The 20,081-nt window shown below is 39.0% G+C and overlaps 1 protein-coding gene across 2 annotated transcripts in view; it reads left to right on the forward strand.

Annotated features, from left to right (window-relative positions):
* ell (elongation factor RNA polymerase II) overlaps positions 1 to 19,812 on the forward strand; it is a gene marked incomplete at its 5' end in the record, with an annotated part of 30,298 nt that extends 10,486 nt beyond the window's left edge. Inside the window, 11 exons of one of the 2 annotated variants that reach the window (XM_079244784.1) lie at positions 4,520 to 4,564; positions 9,140 to 9,261; positions 11,844 to 12,007; positions 13,129 to 13,418; positions 13,501 to 13,625; positions 15,275 to 15,353; positions 17,177 to 17,783; positions 18,079 to 18,145; positions 18,685 to 18,856; positions 18,989 to 19,033; positions 19,129 to 19,812. In XM_079244784.1, coding sequence (XP_079100910.1) covers positions 4,520 to 4,564; positions 9,140 to 9,261; positions 11,844 to 12,007; positions 13,129 to 13,418; positions 13,501 to 13,625; positions 15,275 to 15,353; positions 17,177 to 17,783; positions 18,079 to 18,145; positions 18,685 to 18,856; positions 18,989 to 19,033; positions 19,129 to 19,233 — 1,821 coding nt within the window. In that variant the 3' untranslated portion in view covers positions 19,234 to 19,812. The remainder of the gene's footprint in view (positions 1 to 4,519; positions 4,565 to 9,139; positions 9,262 to 11,843; positions 12,008 to 13,128; positions 13,419 to 13,500; positions 13,626 to 15,274; positions 15,354 to 17,176; positions 17,784 to 18,078; positions 18,146 to 18,684; positions 18,857 to 18,988; positions 19,034 to 19,128) is intronic. The other variant, XM_079244785.1, reaches the window with a different exon arrangement.
* Between the last annotated feature and the right edge of the window lie 269 nt (positions 19,813 to 20,081).

Below are 20,081 nucleotides of genomic sequence, written 5' to 3' on the forward strand. Positions count from 1 at the left end.
TAAGAATTAAAACAAACAGTAGATAACAAGACTTTTAAAAACAATAGAAACAAGCTCTTTCCACACACACACACACACACCCCGAAATACATAATTCCCTGAATACTGTCTCTTTAACCAAACGCAGGTTAATAAAACATTAAGTGATAAAAATTATGACTTGGTGCTGATGTGAGGAAACAATACCTAGAGATCCATCCACACCAGGAGCAAGAATGAAACCAAAGTGATTAGCAACTGATGACAGTAGGAGAGGCAACTGCAAAGAGAAAAATAATCACACCCTGTTATTTTCATGATCATTGAACTCTGATTGTAATTGAGATAAAAATCAGATTAATCGCCCAGCCCTACTTTACATACACATCATTCCAAGCCAATTCATACATAGCCTATAATAGAAACCAACTGATTGCATCGAGTCATGACTTCAATCCAATCCCCCGTCCTGAGCATGCACGAGCAGAACCTCCAGCAGAACCCGGCTCAGGGAGGGCAGCCATCTGCCTCGACTGGTTGGGGTGGAGAGGACCAGAAAGACAGATCAACATGTATAACTGCACTTATTCAGGAAGACCTGCGGAAAAAAGGAGAAATAAGTTCGAGATGGCAATACTGTCATATTTTTAAACATTAATACATTGGAGATGAGCAAGGTACTTCTCAGTGCATCAGGTAACCTCCCCATTGCTACATAAGTAATGGATGGCTGACTACCCATAACTATAAGAGCAAACAGCATAACCTGGACAGCTGGGTCCCGTACATGCAGACTCCAACTCAGGAGGATACTCATATCCTGACAAATGCTGGGTGGACACTGTCCGATTTTGAAGGGATTTCACCACGATTTTGCTGTCGCAGACCACGCTGCGTCATCGTGGAAACATCGTAGCGTCGGGATGTCCGGTCCGGAGGTCGTGAGCCGTACAGTGTGAGAACACTCACAAGGAAGGATTAATTGCTGCTACGTTATAACGATGATGCTGCGACCTCCCGATCAAACTTCTGGCATGTCAGAAATTTTTGCCGTTGCTCGTACAGTGTGAGTGGTATGTCACGATTCTACGTTCGCACCTGCGCAGAAGACACCGATGGAGCTTTAAACAATGACGGGCAACCCCAGCTTCAGACATGTGCGGTGGACACAGCTGTTAGAAGAGAGATTAGTAGAGCTATGGAGAGGACACAAGGTTTTCTTTTGTTTTTCGTTTCAGCGCACAAGACAGCGCACACAACTGCAACAACTTGCTGCCTGCTCGCCATCTTATTGTCAGGCACGCTGTGGTTGTCATAGGAACTAGGAATCTTTGTTTTTCGTTGTTCACACTCGAGCACGTCGTGCCGTCACACACTGACTGACGCCGACAAGTAGTTGTGGTTGTCAATAATCGTGGCTGACAGGAGTCGCACAGTATGAGTACACATGTCGTAGGGTCAAAAAGAGTACGAGGGACAAACCCGGCCGTGGAGTGGGAGCATTTCCCCGACAGTCAGATTTCTAAAATCGCACAGTGTCCGCCTGGCATAAGAAGGAAGGAAGGTTTTCAGCTTAATCTTAAAGGTGCACTGTCCACTTTAGCTCTAATACTAATTTCTTCACTTGAAGCAAACCATGAACAAGATTTCTTAGCAGAGACTCTGATTACAAATATATCAGTCTTATCACAAAAACCCAGCAAGCTAGCGATGAGTCGCAAACAACAAAAAAATCAAATGATCAAAAAGGATGTCTTTTTCTGTTTTGTAGGCAAAATTTTTATTTCATTATAAACAAAGCCTAAAGAAACTCCTGCTAATGTTCTCCTTTGACTCTGCATTTGTTTGAAAGGATTCATGAAGGTCTGGTAGCTTCCATGAATGTAAAAGTGATTTTATAGTGAAGTATTCACTTGTCGTATTAATATACAACCCTAATTCTAGTGAAGTTTGGAAGTTGTGTAAAATGTAAATAATGATTAACAAATCATTTTTACCTATATTCCATTGAGTACACTTAAAAAGAGAAGCTATTAAATGTTCAAACTGATTAACTTTAGTTTTTGGTAAATACTCAGTGATTTTGAATTTAATACTTGCAACGTGTTCTAAAAAAAAGCTGACGGGAGCATATTTATCACTGTGTTACATCACTTTTCATTTCAACAACAGTCAAGCATTTGAGAACTGAGAACACCAATTGTTGAAGCTTTGTTGGTTGAAATAATTCTTATTCTTGCTTGATGTGCAACTTAAGTTGCTCAACTGTCTGTACGTCTCAGTTGTCGCGTTTTGCGCTTCAAAATGTACCATAGATTATCAATGGGGGACAAGTCTGGACTGCAGACAAGCAAGTCTTGCACCTGTACTCTTTTGCTACAAAGCTGTGCTGTTGTAACACTTGCAGAATGTGGCTTTGCATCATTTTGCTGGAATGTCCCTGAAAACATCAGGTGGATGCAGCATATGTTCTCCCAAAACCTGTACCTTTCAGCATTAATGGCACCTTTACAAATGTGCAAGTTACTCATGCCAAGGCCCCTAACAGACCCTCATACCATCAGATACTGGCTTTTGAACTTGCTGCTGATATCAGCCAGGATAATCCTTTTCCTCTTTGGCCTAGAGCACACAATGATCCATGATTTCCAAAAACAACGTGGACTTGTCAGACCACAGCACAAATTTCCACTCTGTGTCAGTCCACCTGAGTGGACAAGCTGACGTCATTTCTGGGTGGTGTTAATATGTGGTTTTCATTTTGCATGGCAGAGTTTTAGCTTTCATTTGTACATGTAATGACAAACTGTTTTATTCCTGAGCACATGTGTTAATCCAACTAGATCAGTTTTTAATGGAATGCTGCCCGAGGAATTGAAGGTCGCGGGAATTCAATTTTGTTTTTTCAGCTTGCCGCTTGAATATGGAAATTTCTCCATATACTCTGAATCTTGTGATATCTGGACTATAAATGAAGAAAATCCTGAATTCCTTGCAATTGTACATGAAGAAACATTGTTCTTAAACTGTTAGACTAGTTGCTCATGCAGTTGTTCACAAAGGGGTGAACCTCATCCATCCTTACTTGTGAATGACTGAAACTTTCAGCGATGCTACTTTTATACCCAATCATGACACTCACTTGATTGAATTAAAAAATAGTTGTTGTTTTTTTTTTGTTCTTTTTTTTTTTTTGCAAAATTCCCTACCAGTTTGAACATTTGAATGTCTTTATATTCATCAAGTTTATTGAGCACACTTTGTTGACCCAAGATGCTTCATAGCAACATTTTACAAGCAGATAAAGTTCCCAGTAAAAAAAACAAAAAAAAACAAAAAAATAATAATAATAATTTGGGCAAAAACCTATAATCCATATACATAAAATTAGATTAAAACCAAGATATGTTCCCTGTCTCCTTTTTAAATGTAAGTCTGGCTTTTGGAACAAACAAAAGATACTGATCAGATGATCTCAGAGCTTTGGGTGGAGTATAAGGCAGCAAATGTCTGTTAAACAAGAAGAGCCCAGAGAATGTAAACATTTAAAAACAACCACTAAAATCTTAAAGCTAATGTTGTAAAGAACAGGAAGCCAGCGAGAGGCACACAGAATAGGGGTAGAAGACGAGCTGCAGCACTCTGAACACATGGAAGAGAGCCCTGATCTAGTTCCTTTTACAATGTGTTGCAGTAGTCCAGTCGTTGTAACAAAGACATGTATAGCTTTTACAGAGTCAGCATAAGGATGATTATCTTTGAATCCCCCCCCCCCTTAAGGGTCTTGATCTTAAGGAAGCAGTTCTTAACAGTCCTGATGTGCTTGACAAGTTTAAAGAGAGAAGATAATAGCTTGCAGTGTGTTGAATATAGGCTGAAAAGAATTAGCAACTCAATGCATTCAGTTTTCATTTACATTTTACACAACGTCCCAACTTCATTGGAAGTGGGGTTGTGCTTTCTTGGGACTCACTTTTTTTCTTGATCTTCATGATGTTTATCAGATGGATTTGGAGGCTATCCCTCGATTCTCCTGACTCTGAGCATTGAGTTGAGTGTCTATAATCAGCATTGGCGGATGGCTTGCTGAGAAATTTGCGTGTGTAACACCTCTACCAAATAACCTCAAACTGCTGCTTGGGTAGATTAGTCTGAGCTGTTAAAGTTCATTAATGTTCATTTTATTGATACATTTGTGTAGTGTTTTCTTTTTATTAAAGATATATAGTCCTATTTCTGTTGCATTCCAATTCTGTTGCCTAATAAAATTAAGGTGTTTTTTTTGCAGTTAGTATTTTGGTGGAAATCTAACAGAAAGGTGTTTTTGGACCAATCTTGCTGAACTGAAAACATTTATTGAAAAACACAATACTTTTTATTTATTTTTTATTTTTTTAAATTTTGCCACTCCAATTGAATATTTTAATCCATATATAAGCACTTAGTTGGAAATGTTCTAAATTTTGTCTGGATATTGATTTGAATATTTTTGTGTATTAAAGTAAAAATTGTACTTAATTTTTCTGTTTGATTGTTACAGGTCCTGTCATCACGACTATTGATCAGATTTAATGGAAACCAGGGGGTAAGAACACATTTTTACTATTTCAGCACTCTTATGCATGCACATATGCTTTGCAGTAGTTTTTCTCTTTGTGTTATTCTAGATAAATAAAAAGTGAGCTTGCACACCACACAGAGCAGATATTTTATATCAAAGGAAGTATGGCCACAACTCCATTCATTATTAAATGCAGCTAATTTTGAGATTCTCATTTTGATGCTATAACACAAACTTCCCATCATTGCACTTCAGCATAATGTCTTAAACAGAAGAAAAGATTATCACATTGCTGTGATATATTTCACCAGAGTAGTTTATGTATGTATACTGTGTGTTGGCTCTGGCAGACTCTGACACCTTTAGGCTAATGTTTGTGACGCTCATGCTGTTTACCATATAATGTGGTTTGCTTTGCGTTGTTATTGTACCAAATAACAGCCTAACCTTACATGTTATGTTTGTATGTCAGGAAGAACATATTAAAAATTGTTGCTGTGTCCTCTCCTGTTACCTTGTACTGCTTTACTCAGTGGAAATACTTAGATATAGTATTTAAAAAAAACAAAAAACAAGAGGAAGGCTCATGTCCTTTTGTTGTTTTGTTTTTTATTCTAAGGCAGCATTCTCATATTTCTGCCCATAGTCGGATCTTTGGACGATGATGAAATCTGATCTTAATGCATCAGTCATGCAAAATATGCCACAGTGCTATTGACTGTCTTTAACATCAAACACTGGCCTTGTTGTATTTGAGTCTGAAGTTTTTCCAGTTTTTTGTTGGATATATGATCCAGTCTATCAAATTTTTTTTTAAAAAGAAATGTAAACCATACAAAAATATTGACTACAGTGTATTAGTTTTCAAGACAGTAAGAAAAATTAAAACGGAGTTAATAATCAGTGAAAAGGATAAAAGTATTACAGTGTATCCCTGTGACAAAGATTAAGTTAGCCCATGCCCCTGCTTCCTTTCTTTCTCTGTAAATAATAAAAAAATGGCCTACTTATAGTGAAAGTTGTCCCATTTCAGTATTCACGACTTGATAGATGCTTTTTAAACAGTGTGCTGGGTGTATAAAGACTACTGCATGTTAGCAAAACAAGGACGTGATCAGTATTCATTCATTCATTTTCCGAACTGCTTAGTCCAATGAAGGGTTGCAGGGAAGCTGGGACCAATCCAAGCCATCACTGGGTGAGACAGGGTACACCTTGGACAGGCACATGATCAATAACCTTTTCTAAACTTCTCATTATTGTCTTTATTGTTGGATGTCCTGTTTGTTTTTCACTTGCTCTGTTGGGTCTAAAGTTAGGATCAGGCTGCACCAAGGAAGGGTTTTGATTTGCAAGTTGAACTGATCATAACATGCTGTGTTTTTAACCTTTTCTGGGGCAAATACAACTTAGCAGAGGAATGCTAATTAGATGTTAGAGAAACTGTAATTGTATGGCCCCTTTGCATGCACAGCATAAATACAGTCAGAGATGCTTCTTGGTGTAATCCTCTACCCAAACTGGATACAGTTTGTTTTTCCTGATCTTGTGCTTGCCACAACATGAATTTATAATAGAACTGTCATTTTAGTAGCTTAAAGCAGCAAATTTGCACTCACACACACCATGCAGTCAACATTAAGCCCACCTTTTATGAATGTACAACTGTGAAATGAAATAGTTGACCAGCAACATGGCCTTAAAAGCACCTTCACACTGGACACAAACCCTTACAGACACATGGCTTTTGAGAGCAGTGGGTCAAAGTGATTGTTTGCTGTTTTGTTCTGTGTCAAATGACAATGTAATAATGTGGCCACAGGTATTTATTGCCTCCAACCCAGATCGGTAACAATGGAAACCTTGGCGTGCGCACAGATTTTTTTTTTTTCCTAGGGGGGGCATCCCCTGGGCAAGCAAGTGAGCTAGCACAGCTCACTTTGCTGACAGTAACACTAATCTAATAAAGTCAGACTTATTAGAAATTGTGGTCTGAACACAACCTTTAGGATACTGAGAACTCCAATTTTTTCGTGTTGTAGCTATATGTTTATCTGGGATGTACTGGTATGTACTGGACTGGTTCTGACTATTGTAGCTTCCAGTGCAGTATGGGTAAACGCTGCTATTGGCAATGAGGACCATTTTAATTAGCATGTTTTGGTAACTGTGGGTTGTGGTGTTTTTGTTTTTTTTGTTTTTTACGTGTCTATACTTTTTTTTTTTTTTTTTCTTTTTTTTTTTTTAAATCCTGTTTGTGGACTTTAAAACATATGAACATATTTATAGAGACTTAAGCTGTCTAGATGCACTAGAGAAAATATCCTTTGGTTGTTTTTTTTTTATACATCAAACATGATAATTTCTTTATTTATTCATGTAATGTTCCTAATGATCCATCTCTTTATGTATGCACAAAGTGGTTTCAATGCTAACGATTGTTAAAGTGAGACCTAAACCATTTGGTGCGGAGGAGCCTCTTCTCACAATGCCATCCTCTACAGTGTGAGTCATGAGCCAACTTAGTCACTCCCTTGTGCCCTGGTTTTACAGTCAGTTCCTCTACCTCTTGATTATATCTGGGCTTACACAGTCACCCTCTCCCCTCTTACTGTGTGTTCAAATAAACATATATAGTAGTACAGGATGTACATTTTACTTTGGCTTTCTGCAACCACAGCATGGTACATTCTGTGTTACTGTTTGTAACAGTAACACAGAATGGTTTACATTTCATGTTCCTAAACAACCACAAGTTTTGTTTCCATATCATGTATAAACCTTTTAACAGTTGTTGCGTTTACTTTCTCAATTCACCAAATAAATTTAAATGGCAAAGTATTTAATCCTCTCCGGCTGTGCTGTCCCTAAATGTAGTCTTCTTGTTGGCTATGGCAGCATTTCTGCAGTGTCGCCTTATCCTGTTGCTGTGAAGAGGGATGTATGTGGTCCGACTGCAAGTTCAGATGCTATTGTATGTTAAATTCTAATACCAAGGATTTCTCAGCTCAGCATCACTCTCTACTCCAGGCTCCTGCTACCTTCTGCCCCCTGCTTCACTCATACACCCACAAACAAGAAAAAAGCATAAATCTTGAGATCTAGCTATCACTGGTCCGGTTATCATAATTTTGCCCTTATTAGGATTGTTCAGATCTTTTTTTTTTTTGTTGTTTGTTTGTTTCCGACACAAGATTTAGAAACCTTCGACAGCTTTTATGCCCACTTTATCACCCCCAGCAAGATGCTATATCATCTATGTCATTCATGCCACCTGTTATTTGGTTAACATTGTAGTTTGCTTGTATGATGATGTTTTCTTCTTTTCGGATAAAAGGTGTCGTATATAATTGGTTTGTTTTCCTGCATCTCTAGGCATTGTTGTTTCTCCATCTTCTATTATGATTAGTGTGCACTTTCCATCATGCTGTCCTGTTCAGTCTAGAACATTTTAGTATAAGAGGCTCATCCTCTATTAACTCAAATAATTTTTATTTATCTAACCTACTGGTTTCTTTGATTGGGCAACTAGCAGAGTTGTGTGTTGCATGAAAGTCAGTTGCAGAATTATGGATTACTCAAAGCGCTGGTGTTACAGGAAGTAATTAAGGAAGCAAACAAATCGTATCATTGTATTTACTTGAATTTGGCCACCTCCTTCCCACTCACGTGTGGAGATCTTTGTTGCACAGAGCTGAGCCGCCTATACTTTGACTGCATGGCAGTTCCAGCACTGAGGAAAGGCCAGTGAGTCACATCCTGAGCCTCTTATCCAGGTTAGGTCATTAGCAAAGAACTGGTCAAGTGGACAGAGCTCTGCTAAGGATCCAGAATGATCCTTAGTCCTGGAATTGTATCGGATAAGGCACCGTCATTTGTTGTGATGTATGAATTCACTCAGCCAGTATGATGCCGTGTAAAATGTTTGCTTTCTATAAATAGACTTATCAGATCAATTTAATCTGCACTTCATAGCCTAATGAAGATAATTCCAGTAAAAACCAGACATGTTTGTCATTCTGAGTTTTGTCTTTGATCAACATGTTGAATCAAAATGTGTCACTTGATAGGGTGTTCCTGTCATTTAGGCAAAGTTAAGCAGCTTGTAGATTTTAAAAAATCAGATTTTGGCAGACAATTTCAACTGGGCTACACTATTTCTTAGTTTATAAAATGAAAGTGGTGCTTGAGAAAGGTTGTTATTAATAACAGGCACAGCTGTGTACAAAGTTACATAAACTCATGAAATACCAGTCAGTGAGTTAGTAGTTATCCTAACTTTGTTTTGAAGACGCATTTAGGAAAACTTCTTAAAACTCTACATTTTTGGTGTATTTTATATAAAAATAGATGCTAAAACTTAATTATAGTGTTTTTTCCTGGAAGCCAGTAGATACCAAAAATATGCAGCTTAATAAAGGAATAGAATAGTTACTTGTGGGATATATATGACTACAAATTCTATTTGATTCAATCTTAAGAATTTTTTATATTGTTGGTTTGATCTGTTTTTTTTTTTTCCCTCTGACTGTCACTGTCTCTCTCTATCTATCTATCTCTCCCTCTGTCTCTTACTGTCTCTGTCTGTGTGTTCAAAAGAAAATTTCCATACCACGGTCAGAAAATTCCAGTGAACTCCAAACGTTTACGTTTGACCTGTCAAATGCGGGCAGAGATAACCCACAGGGCAGCTTCGACTGCATTCAGCAGTACATATCAAGGTGAGGTCAAAAAATGTCTTTTATTTTCTCTTGCTTACAAATTTACACAGTGTATCTGTGTGCCTTATTATTTAAACCCTGAATAGCCTGGGAAAATGCTGGCCTTAACTTAAGAGATGCTCAATAATCAAATCAGTAATTTTCTCAAGTTTGTCTGGTATTACTGGAGACTTTTAGTGACCGACATGAAAACATATATTTACACTTTTCAGAGAAATAAACATGACCAAACTGAAATATTATTTCCTATTATATTATTTCCTATTTTTAAATATTTCCTGTTAGATAAATAAATAAATAAAAAAAAAAAACAAATATTAATCTTTTATGAGCTACTTTTTCTTTTTGCTGCTGGTAATTTTAATTTCCCTAAGGGAGTCACCCCAAAGGGATCAATAAAGTCCAAGTCTTAGTCTGAAGGTGAAATGTGCAAAGCTGCAGCAGATTGATCCCAACATTCCTGTCAGATATTATACCTATTAATGAAGTGTCTGGATGAAAACATTAAAAAAAAGTTACAAGAACTGTAACATGTTGTAGCACTGGGGTGTCCAGCTCCAGTCCTCCAGGGCCACAGTCCTGCAGGTTTTAAATGTCTCCTTGATCCAACACACTGGATTCATATTAAGACTCTCCGTAATAGCTTGAGTTCAGCCCATAGATTGAATATGAAAGATGGATGGAACCTCCATGACGTCACCCAAAGGTTTCTGAAAAGCTTAAGTGAAGCTCATTCCCATCGTCGCCATCTTGGCAGCGTGATGCGTGCTTCTCTCCCAGAAAAATACAAAAATGGGCAAAGAGGTAGAGCTGAGAGGGGGGCTGTGAGCGTGGGGGAGGATGATTAACATCTATCAAACTCTGAACTGTAACGAAGAGCTATCTGAACTAACCTGGAGCTTAACTCGATTTAACCAGGTAACGGAGGTAGGGTTAACGCTACGCCGGGCTGTGAGATGACCAAAAGCTGCGGTTGTGCAGTGGGATTTAGGGTGCTTGTCAGTCAAAATGAAACGCCCTCAATTATGCCAAATTTCTAGATGTAGGTGCTTCTAAACAGATGAGTTATTTTAAAAAAAAGAAAGAAAAAAAAATCAGACCCTCTCACAGTTGTCATAACCTTTTAAACCTAAAATGTGTTTTTTAAACCAGGCTGTAAACATGTTTTTCTGCTGTGAAGTTGGTCTTTTTAACATGGGAGTTTATGAAGATTTGCTCAGTTTTGGATCCAATCCCTTGTGGATGAGGGGTGGGCCGCAATGTTTGGTGCTTCATAGAAAGACTTCACTTTTAACTGTTGGAGGTTGCCGCTTGAATCTGCCCAATCATGTTGAGCCATCCGTCAGAGTCAGGCGTGGTGCAGCAGGACGCATCCAAAAGATGCAGGACAGCAGCCCTTGACAACCAACTTTGGACATCCCTATTGTAGACTCTTCAACCAACAGCTCCAGATGTTCCTTAAGTACTTAAAATGACACTTTAACTTTAGGTCTGTTCAATTTAAACCAGGGATTTTTTTTTTCTTATTCTAGTGTTTTGAATAGAAATGCAATTAAACGCATTTTTCCAGATACGAATAGAGCCTGAGTTCCCAAAATTGTTTGTCTGTTATTTGATTTAGTCCTCCACTGCTATCCATTAAAATAATAGGTTGCTTTATGGGGCAAATATTTTTATGCAATTAAAATGTGATTAATCGAGATCAATTGATCACAAAGCCTCTAATTAGATATTCAATTCTATCCCTACATTGTTTTTTTTGTTTGTTTTTGTTTTTTTTACTTAAAATACTAATTGTGCAAAGCAGAGTTGTGTGTAGATGGTCTTTCCACTTCAACTATGCTTCATTTCAAGTGTAAATTTGATTTAAGTTGAGACTGTATGTTTTATAGCCTTTGAAAGTTTTTAGTCAGTGTTTGCTCTTGCAACATAACTACAGACTAAACAAGATTTTTGATAATGTGGGCTCTTTTTCTCTTTTTAAGTTGAGTACCATTACCAAACACAGTGCTAACTCCAACTAGATTAAGTTTAAAAAGAAAAAAAAACATGCTCTGGAAAACATGATTCTAGTTTCCTGACACTGGTTTCTGGCCCCATTATCATTTCTCTGCAAGTATTTTTAACAAGTGGGTCAGGCAGAGTTCATTCAAATCTGACTCAATAATAAACCTTGAGTAGCAGTGTAAAACCCAAATGACAGAGCTCAGCTTCCAATAACTGTGCCAGCAGCATCTCATTTTCTGCCAAATCCTCAAAGTGAAGGGGAGTCAAAGACAGCCTGGAAGTCCGAAAATAATGGGAGTTAATGCAGCAGTGAGCCGTACTGTGGGAACCCACAGTTGAAAAAAATAATAGTTATGCCCTCAGGGGGGTTATTGGATCTCATCATGCAAGAGAAGGAATGAATTATTTCAAACAGCTGAATATTAAATTTAAAACATGATTATAAGTTCTGGGAATAATTTTGAGTCGAGGATTTGTGTTTATCTGTGTGTGATTTGCCTTTGAGTTTTATCCTTCAGGGCTGCATCCACTCTATTCCTGCCTTCCTTTCTCAACTCTTGTCTTTGCTTTGGCAGTGAAGGCAGTATTCAGCTGGATTGTTTGGGTGGCATCCAGGACAAGATTACAGTAAGAGCCACTGATGACTCCTACCAGAAGGCCAGGGAAAGCATGGCCCAAGTTGAAGAGGAGACTCGCAGTAGGAGTGCCATTGTTATTAAGCCTGGTGGAAGATATGTAGGTGAGGACATTTTATACCAAGATAATACCATTGGTCACTTTGTACTTTTTGTTTAATGGATTCATTTTACTAATGTATTTTTCATTTTCACTTTTGTTGTTTGAGCATTGTAACCAATGGAACCAAGAAAACTTCCCACTTTAAAAACATACATTTATCAGGAGGGGGATTGCAAGAAAAAACTGGATGAATTTGTGCTCTGCAAACATCCAAATGTTCCGTGTGTTTGCATAGCTTTGCTGTGCTGGAAAATGTGTTCATACTGGACATGATGGGTTGTTTGTGTCTGAGACGACATGGCAGACAGCCAGTACACTGCCAGCATGTCTCATCTATAACAAGGACTTTATTGAATTTGATGGTGGTTGATTTCTGTATGGTCCACAGTCAATGTGTGTTCTCCAGATACATAAAGGTAATTTAAACGAACGGAGGAAGAAATGCCAGAATGTCCCGTGGTGTAACACACCAACTTCCTGACTTTCTGTTTTGGTATCAGACGTGCAATGTAAACTGCATCATGCTACAGTCGAGGGCAAACGCCCCGACACGACTTCCTCATTGCTTTAAAGAAAGTCTAGTATAAGCCTATTAACTGTAAAGCAACGAGGGTAAAAAACAAGTTTAGTCCACATGCTCTGTGAAACCAGTGTTTCAACTGCAGCAGATGACCTGAAAGAAGAAGGAAAAATCTGTGGGAGGCAATGATGACTTGTGTTTGCAATGTTATGTTTCAATGTATGTGGCAACACCAAGGATTACTCGTGATAAATCATCTCTGAGTCATCTGAAATTCTTCCAGCTATTAACAGTCACTGACTTAAAAGATGTAAAAAGAAATAAATGTGATCAAATTCTTTTTAATTATACACTGGCTGACTTGGAATAATTTTATGGCACTACTTAGGCTTCAGTTGTAGATTGTAGTATAATTACTTTAACTTAATTACCTCGTCATGAATCCTATCAAATTTGTTTAAGCTGTAGAAATGTGTGCATTAGTTAGTGATACAGTAATTAACAAAACCAATGTCTGCTATTTATTACGTTTATTTTGCTTTTTGCGAGTTAAGTCTGTTTAAAGTAAAACATGTTCTTTTCCACACATCCTCGCCTCTCAGGTAAGAAAGTTCAGATCCGAAAACCAGCACCTGTCCCCTCAGACATCGCCCCCTTACGGAGGACATCTCGGCCTGTCCTCATCTCCAGTAGTACAGTAAAGAAAGGAACAACTCAGCATCGACCTCTCCGTGAGCGCCTCATACACCTGCTGGCCCTCAAGCCTTACAAAAAGCCTGAGCTGATCCTGAGGTTACAGAAGGATGGCCTGTCGCAACTAGACAAAGACTCCCTGGACAGCCACCTGCAACAGGTCACTTTCTTCACTCTGGCTCATTGTCATAGTGTTATAGTATGTCCTAGTTTTATAACATTTGTTTCCCTTCATAATATCCATCTTTTATGGACTCACCATGACAACCCCTTTTATTTAGGTTGCCAATCTGAATGGGAGAGAAAATACCTTCACATTGAAGGACTTTATGTATAAGGAAATCCAGAAGGATTGGCCAGGTTACACAGAGGGAGACCAGCAGCTTCTCAAAAGAAATCTGTTCAGGTATGTCAGACATTAACAGTATAGATGTGCATGTGATTCCCAAAGTTCCTCTTTGACTGCAGAAGTTTGAGTTGTAAGACCCCAACGGAAACATCTGCACTGAGAATCTGTGTGAAATCTGATCGATGGTGCTGAACGTACCTCACTGTTCAGGTTCTTTGACTGCATCAGCCGCAGTCTGTCGCTTAATTGCAAAGTCTGATTTTAAGTTGAAGTTACAAACCTGACTTTGTTAATCATGATTGAGATGTTAAATTTTCTGTTGCTTAAATGTCACTGTCTTTTCTATTTTGATATGGGACAACTATTGAATTATTAATCTAGAATTTAAAATTATGACCTTAGTTTTGCAGTATTCTGCACGGATTTCTATTTTTCTTGTGTTTTAACTGTGTGTTTGTGTGTGTATAAAGGATTATGTTTGTAAATGTGTACAGCTTCCTATTTGTTTCTCTTTACTGTACTTTGAGCTCTGTTTGTGAGTTAATCAGCTGACTAACAACCATTGCCTCTCACTTAATTCCACCTCCCCCTCCCTGGTTCCTCTGGAGTTTTGAGTCATGCAGCAGCAGAGAAGCACGACTGGAACGCACATGATGCAACAGTGTTCCAGCACATGCTGATCTGTGTGTGAGGTGGCACCGATCCAAGGTTCAACCATATCGGTCTGCCTCCCGTTCCACTTGTTGCCCTTGCCTGTCTATCTCACTGTGCCCAATACATACACACCTGCTAATTTAACAGGGGCGGGGCTCTGACCAGACTTTCTCTCCAAGTTCCCCCTGCTGATATTGTGGTCAGCTGTGGCAGCGTCATCTCTGCATGTGTAAAACTCTTTACCTTCTTAACCAAAATGTCATGTTTGTTGTGGTCTTGCTGTCTGTGTTGGACTCTCACAGTGGCTGAATGATGCCAAAAGTGAATATCTCCAAACGCAGGTTTAACTGGCAACGTTGCCTGAGATACTTGTGGGGGTGGTCAGAGATACAGTTGTGCATGTACTTTTTCTTTGAGGTGACCAGTGTTTTCATTATCACATCGGTAAACCAGAGTGGGCTGCAGCATCATATTCTCTTCCTCTGACTTTTTCTCTCCCTCCTGTGTTATGCCACGGTCCCACTTGTTGAGATCAAGCTGCCATAATTGTTCAAATTAAAAACTTGCAACAGTGTGCGAGGCAGAAAATTTGAAATGTACAGACAGAAGTATTTTAACTTTGCTTCATCTATTTATTATATACACTGCTTTGTCAAGAACGCTTGTCCTCACTGTTGTTATGGCTCCCCACACAGCTTCACACAGCTATAACTTTTCTTTGAAGCCTTCTTACATGCAGTTTGCTTGTCAGTGAAGAAATGGAAGCAGGATTGTTTGTAGCGTCGTTGCTGTCATGGGCCAGAGCCTTTTCAATATTCAAGGATATAAATTGCTTTGAATAAAAATTCAACAGAAGCTTCAGCATGGCGAGGCGTTGCCGCCACAGTCTGGTCAAACACATGAAATTATCACATCCGTTTGAAGACTCAAGTATTTAATTTATTAACTCAATAGAATTGCTGCATTACTGGTATGCAAATTGACTTTAGCAAACATTGGATCAAGCTAATGTGTGTGTGTCTGTGTGTGTGTGTCTATCTTGACTTTCTTAGGAAACAAGCAGCCCAGAACAGCTTTGCACCTCTACCGGAGAGTCCTCCCAAAGAGGTGGCTGGCAGTTCTCCATCACAGGTGAGCCTCCTCTTCTTTCCTCATCTTGTACTGAAGCAGGGAAAGATTTTGGTCTGTCATCCTCAGAGGGCTGTGATGATACACTTTTGTCCCGATTCGATTACGATTTTTTTTTGGGTGCCGATTCGATTTAAATTGCGATTCTCACAATTCTTTGATATTGCTGATTTTTGTAGATTAAAAACAAAATACATGTGTAAAACTTATTTTTTTGCTCATAATATTTCTTGATTTCAGTTAGAAAAAAATCCCACAGTAGCCAGATCATCATTCTGCTGCTTTAACGCCCCAGAAGACGAGTAAAAAGATCAATAAAAACAATGAAAATTACAACATTTTTATACTGGATAATTTTTTTGTTTGAAAAAAAAAATCTATTTTTTAACAAAAAAATCTATTTTAAAATTGTGAAGCAAAAAAATCCCGATTTTCAATTTTTCGATTCAATTTTCCCACCCCTACATCCTTAAACTGCAATTTAGTTTACAGTAGCTCAAAAATCAGATTTTCTAAATACAGTATAATACAATTATCTGTTATGGCTGCAAACGTTAGATTTAGTTTCCTCTACATTACCTCAAATTGATCCAGCGCCACTTTATGATGGACTAAGAAAGTTCCAATACTCAAAGTTATAAAGTCAGTTTAGTCATGTCAAAGCAAAGCATCGCCACCTGCCCCCCCCAACCCCCCCTCCATTCCTGCTGATTTGAACATTTGGATCATTGTTGAAGATTGTTGCCTTTTTTTTTTTTTTTCTTCTTTCAAGACTTTATTCTGAATATACAAAGGCTTGTAGCACTGCTGACATGTTATGTATTTCTATTTCCTTACTGTCTTTACAGTCTGGTATTTTTTACCACAGCACTCATGCGCTAGAAAAATGTTTCCTTTCAGTTTCCTCTTCAATGAATTTCAGGACTTCATGTGTCCTTGTAACTGATTCCAGTTGACCTATATTACCTACTAATGGTTGTCAGGAGCTTGTCACAAACTGCTGGTAAATTCGATTTGCATTTCCATTAGTTAGATGAACAAAAAGCTGCTCTTTTTGAATGACAGCGCTTTCCTTTCAGCTTGTTTTCAGATTAGACACCTACTGCATGCCACTCCCATTCTGCTCCCTCCCTCTGTAAACACAACAAAAACACACAAGACAACACTACCTTAGTTTCTTTTAATACAAGGAGTGATTAAACTGTAGATTTCTAGTGGCTTAAGGATAGGGTAGGGTAGTACTGCACAGCAAACAAAATGAGATATTGGACACAGTACGATTGACACAAAAGAATAACTTGTTGAGACAAATAAAATGGATTATCCTTCATTATTTGGTTTGTTTAAAATAAGTCATAAATGTTGTTCTAGGTTTGGCTTCAATCTCTCAACATTTGTTGGAAAAAAATAGGGACATAAACAAAACTGCAATGACAATGAAATCTTTTTATTTTGCAGGTCCAAATAAAACTCTAAATAGGTCCTCTTGTTTTTCCACCAAAGCCTTCCTGTTGGGAGACCCACGACTTAATAACTGAGTCTGCCACTCCCAAAGTCTGCAGTGTAGACCTGGTCCAACTAAGCTGTCTGTCTGTAATTTAATCTCCACTGTTGAGAAAAGGTGGCTCAGTCATCATTGGCTCAGTGCAACGAGGAAGGCAGATTGTCAAATGCTCTGCTTTTGTATTCTTTTTGCTTTATGTTGTGTTGCTAATAATACCAGAGTCTCTTCTGTCCCATATCCTCTACTGCTGGTAGTTTTGCTCCGACATGTCATGATTGTGAGAACAAGAGTGCATTACTAAATTAGCTGTTTATTCTCCCAGAAACGGCCTGCCGCTGACTTTATCGACCCTCTGCTGAACAAAAAGCCAAGGATATCCCACCTCGCCAGTAAGGCTGCAACAGCCCCAGTGAACGGCAAGCTCAGCTCTTCCAATGGAAGACTAGAAACAGGGGGAGCGCAGCCAGGAGTCGTGGTGTCAATGTCAGATGGTGGCATGACGTCCAACTCGCAGCACCTTCCCATTCTGGACATCCCTCGGCCTTTCGAAGCGTTGTCAGACGTCAGCAATGACTCCAGCCACAATGGGCGCGACTGCGACTCTCAGGAAATGGCGGTATCCGAGAGGCTGAGTCAAACGCCTTCGGTGTGGTCCATGTCAACAGTGGCCTTCACACCTAACATCAGCAGCACACCATCCTCCGGAAACGTGGTCCTGGAGGGCCCACAGGACAAGGGTCCCTCATCTTTTAACAAATCCCGAAAAAAGTCAAAAAAACATAAAGAGAAGAGCAAGGAGAGGGGGAGGGAGAGGCAACAAGACAAGGAGAGGAAGCCCCGCGAGGGGGAGCATGTGCCTGAGCCGAACAAAGCCTGTGAGATGAGCCCAGAAAACTTTAAAAGCAACAGTATTCCACTCAAAAGCACAGGTGAGAGCAACATAGCTTTACATGAGGAATTCCTGCAGTAAAAGTACGAACTGGTGTGTGTGTGTGAATTGGTCATCACAGTGTTGAGTTTATATGTGACCGATATATTTCACACTGATTACAATGAGACCCATGCTGTTCAACTTTATGAACTTAAACATCAACTGTGACTTCAGGTGGCATCGTTGGATTATAAATTAAACCGAGCTTTCTGTGCACCAACCTTTCGAAGTTTTCTGAAAGAGTCTGTAAAGATGACATTCGGATGTTTTTCTCTTCTGACGCCTTGTTTCAGACTTGAATGGGGTGTGCAACAGTACCAGTATTCCTTCATCATCACCTGAGGTGGCAGACTATTTATTGTGAGTATTATCCTGAAGTTTAGCTGCTAGCAATTTAAATCCTACTTATATTGATAAAAATAAATCAGTTTTTCACTGTTAAATGCATATGTGGATTGTTGGCACAGTGAAACAGAGATGACCAGATGCAGGGAAAACGGATGAAGAACACCAGTGTTAGCCAGCGTTCTGAAAACATGATTACTTAGTGTCACGTTGGCAGTGTGGCGCAGAGTTGCTGCTGCAGCAGGCACAGCTTAGTCATTGCTGCAATTGCACTATAAATTATAATGTTCCTCAAATCTGAACATAAACAAGTGTACATTACAATTTCTGTGAAAATGATAGTTGTGAGATAAAAGGCTGAGGCTAAGCTTCAGACTAGTATTAGAGTTTTTTAAGCCAAAGAAAAAAGCCAGAAGGAATGAACTGGGATTGTTTTGGTTACCTTTTTAGTGATTCTTCCTTTAATAACCAAAATTTCTTCATTTCATCTTTGTTTGAATTTGTACCTAAATAGTGACTTTTGTTAAGCAGGTTTTTTTGTATTCCAACTTTAGGAAGTACACAGTGATCGACTCTCCAGAGCAGCGTCAAAGGTATAAAAATGATTTCAACGCTGAGTACAGTGAGTACCGGGCTCTGCATGCTCGAATAGAGGGCATCACCCGGCAGTTCACCGTGCTTGACAGTGAGCTTAAACAACTCCAACACGGCACAGACAAATACAAGGTAGTCACCCAGAATGATGTGGACAAAGTACTTTTTTGTTCAAAGTCAAAGTTTTTGATGTTATGAGTTGTTTTATTCACAACCCCTCCCCCCCCCCCCCCCCCCCCCCCCCCCCAAATTTTTGTTTCACAGACAATCCACAATCAGATACTTCAAGAGTATCATAAAATAAAAAAGGTAAGTTGTGCTCCTTCAGCTTGTTAATATGAGAAACTACGTAGATTATTCCACGTAGATTATTGGATTGTGATGCTCTTCTTTTTCCTTTGCAGACTAATCCAAACTATAGCCAAGAGAAGAACCGCTGTGAATATCTTCACAACAAACTGGCACATATAAAGAAACTTATTGCAGAGTACGATCAACAGCAACTTTAAAAAGTAGTAATTAGACACTGTTCCCCTGCTGTCTCTGGAAACCAAGCAGATAAAGGAAACTTTGGATTCCGCTAGCGCTAATAATAAAAAGAAAACCATGCAATGAAGGGAGTCCTCCCCTCATTGGGGCCAAAGGTTCTAGTGGGCACTAAGCCGGACACACGATCAGTTTCCTGTCTTTGCCCTTTCTTTCTTTTTTTTTTTTTTCTTCATTAAAGATGTGGCTGTGCCTACGGTGGCCTGGTAGGTATCTTTCAGAGTAGATGAAGTGCATCCAGAAAAATAGCTTCTGTGTGGCTTTGATCTTCTCCATAGAGATGGAAGCTTTCCTGTGTTATTGGGAGATTTTCCAAACAGTCTCTCCTGCTTTTACAATGAGGGAGGGGGGGGGGGCACTGAGATGAGAGCTGCAGATTGAATGCCAAATGCATCTAATTTGTTTTGAGTTGGAAAAAGATAAGTGAATGATAAATTAGTTTTGCCCACATATTCAGTTGTACGGTTGTGAAGCTGAACCTGTTTTTTCTTCGTTCTTATTTATTTTTTGACATTTCACTGAGGGGGGTTGAAACTGTTTTACACTCCTCCGTATCATTACTTAAAACTTAAAAAGCCGTCTCATTTTCTGTCCTCACACCTTGAATGTCTGCCAGTATTTTATTCAGAAGCTGCCTTCTCCAACTAATTGTCAATCTGTTGGTGATACTTTTTTCTCTTTTGAAGAGATGTGGAAATAACTGTTAAATCATGAAATGCACAAAGTCAGACGCAGGTTGGTGCGCTTGGCTTTCCTTTTCTAAATTGATGTTCAGATGTCTTAACAGAGGGGACACGAGTTTGCGGTCGCT

The sequence above is a fragment of the Telmatherina bonti genome (genome assembly GCF_933228915.1).
Source record: "Telmatherina bonti genome assembly, chromosome: 8".
Lineage (NCBI taxonomy): Eukaryota > Metazoa > Chordata > Actinopteri > Atheriniformes > Telmatherinidae > Telmatherina > Telmatherina bonti.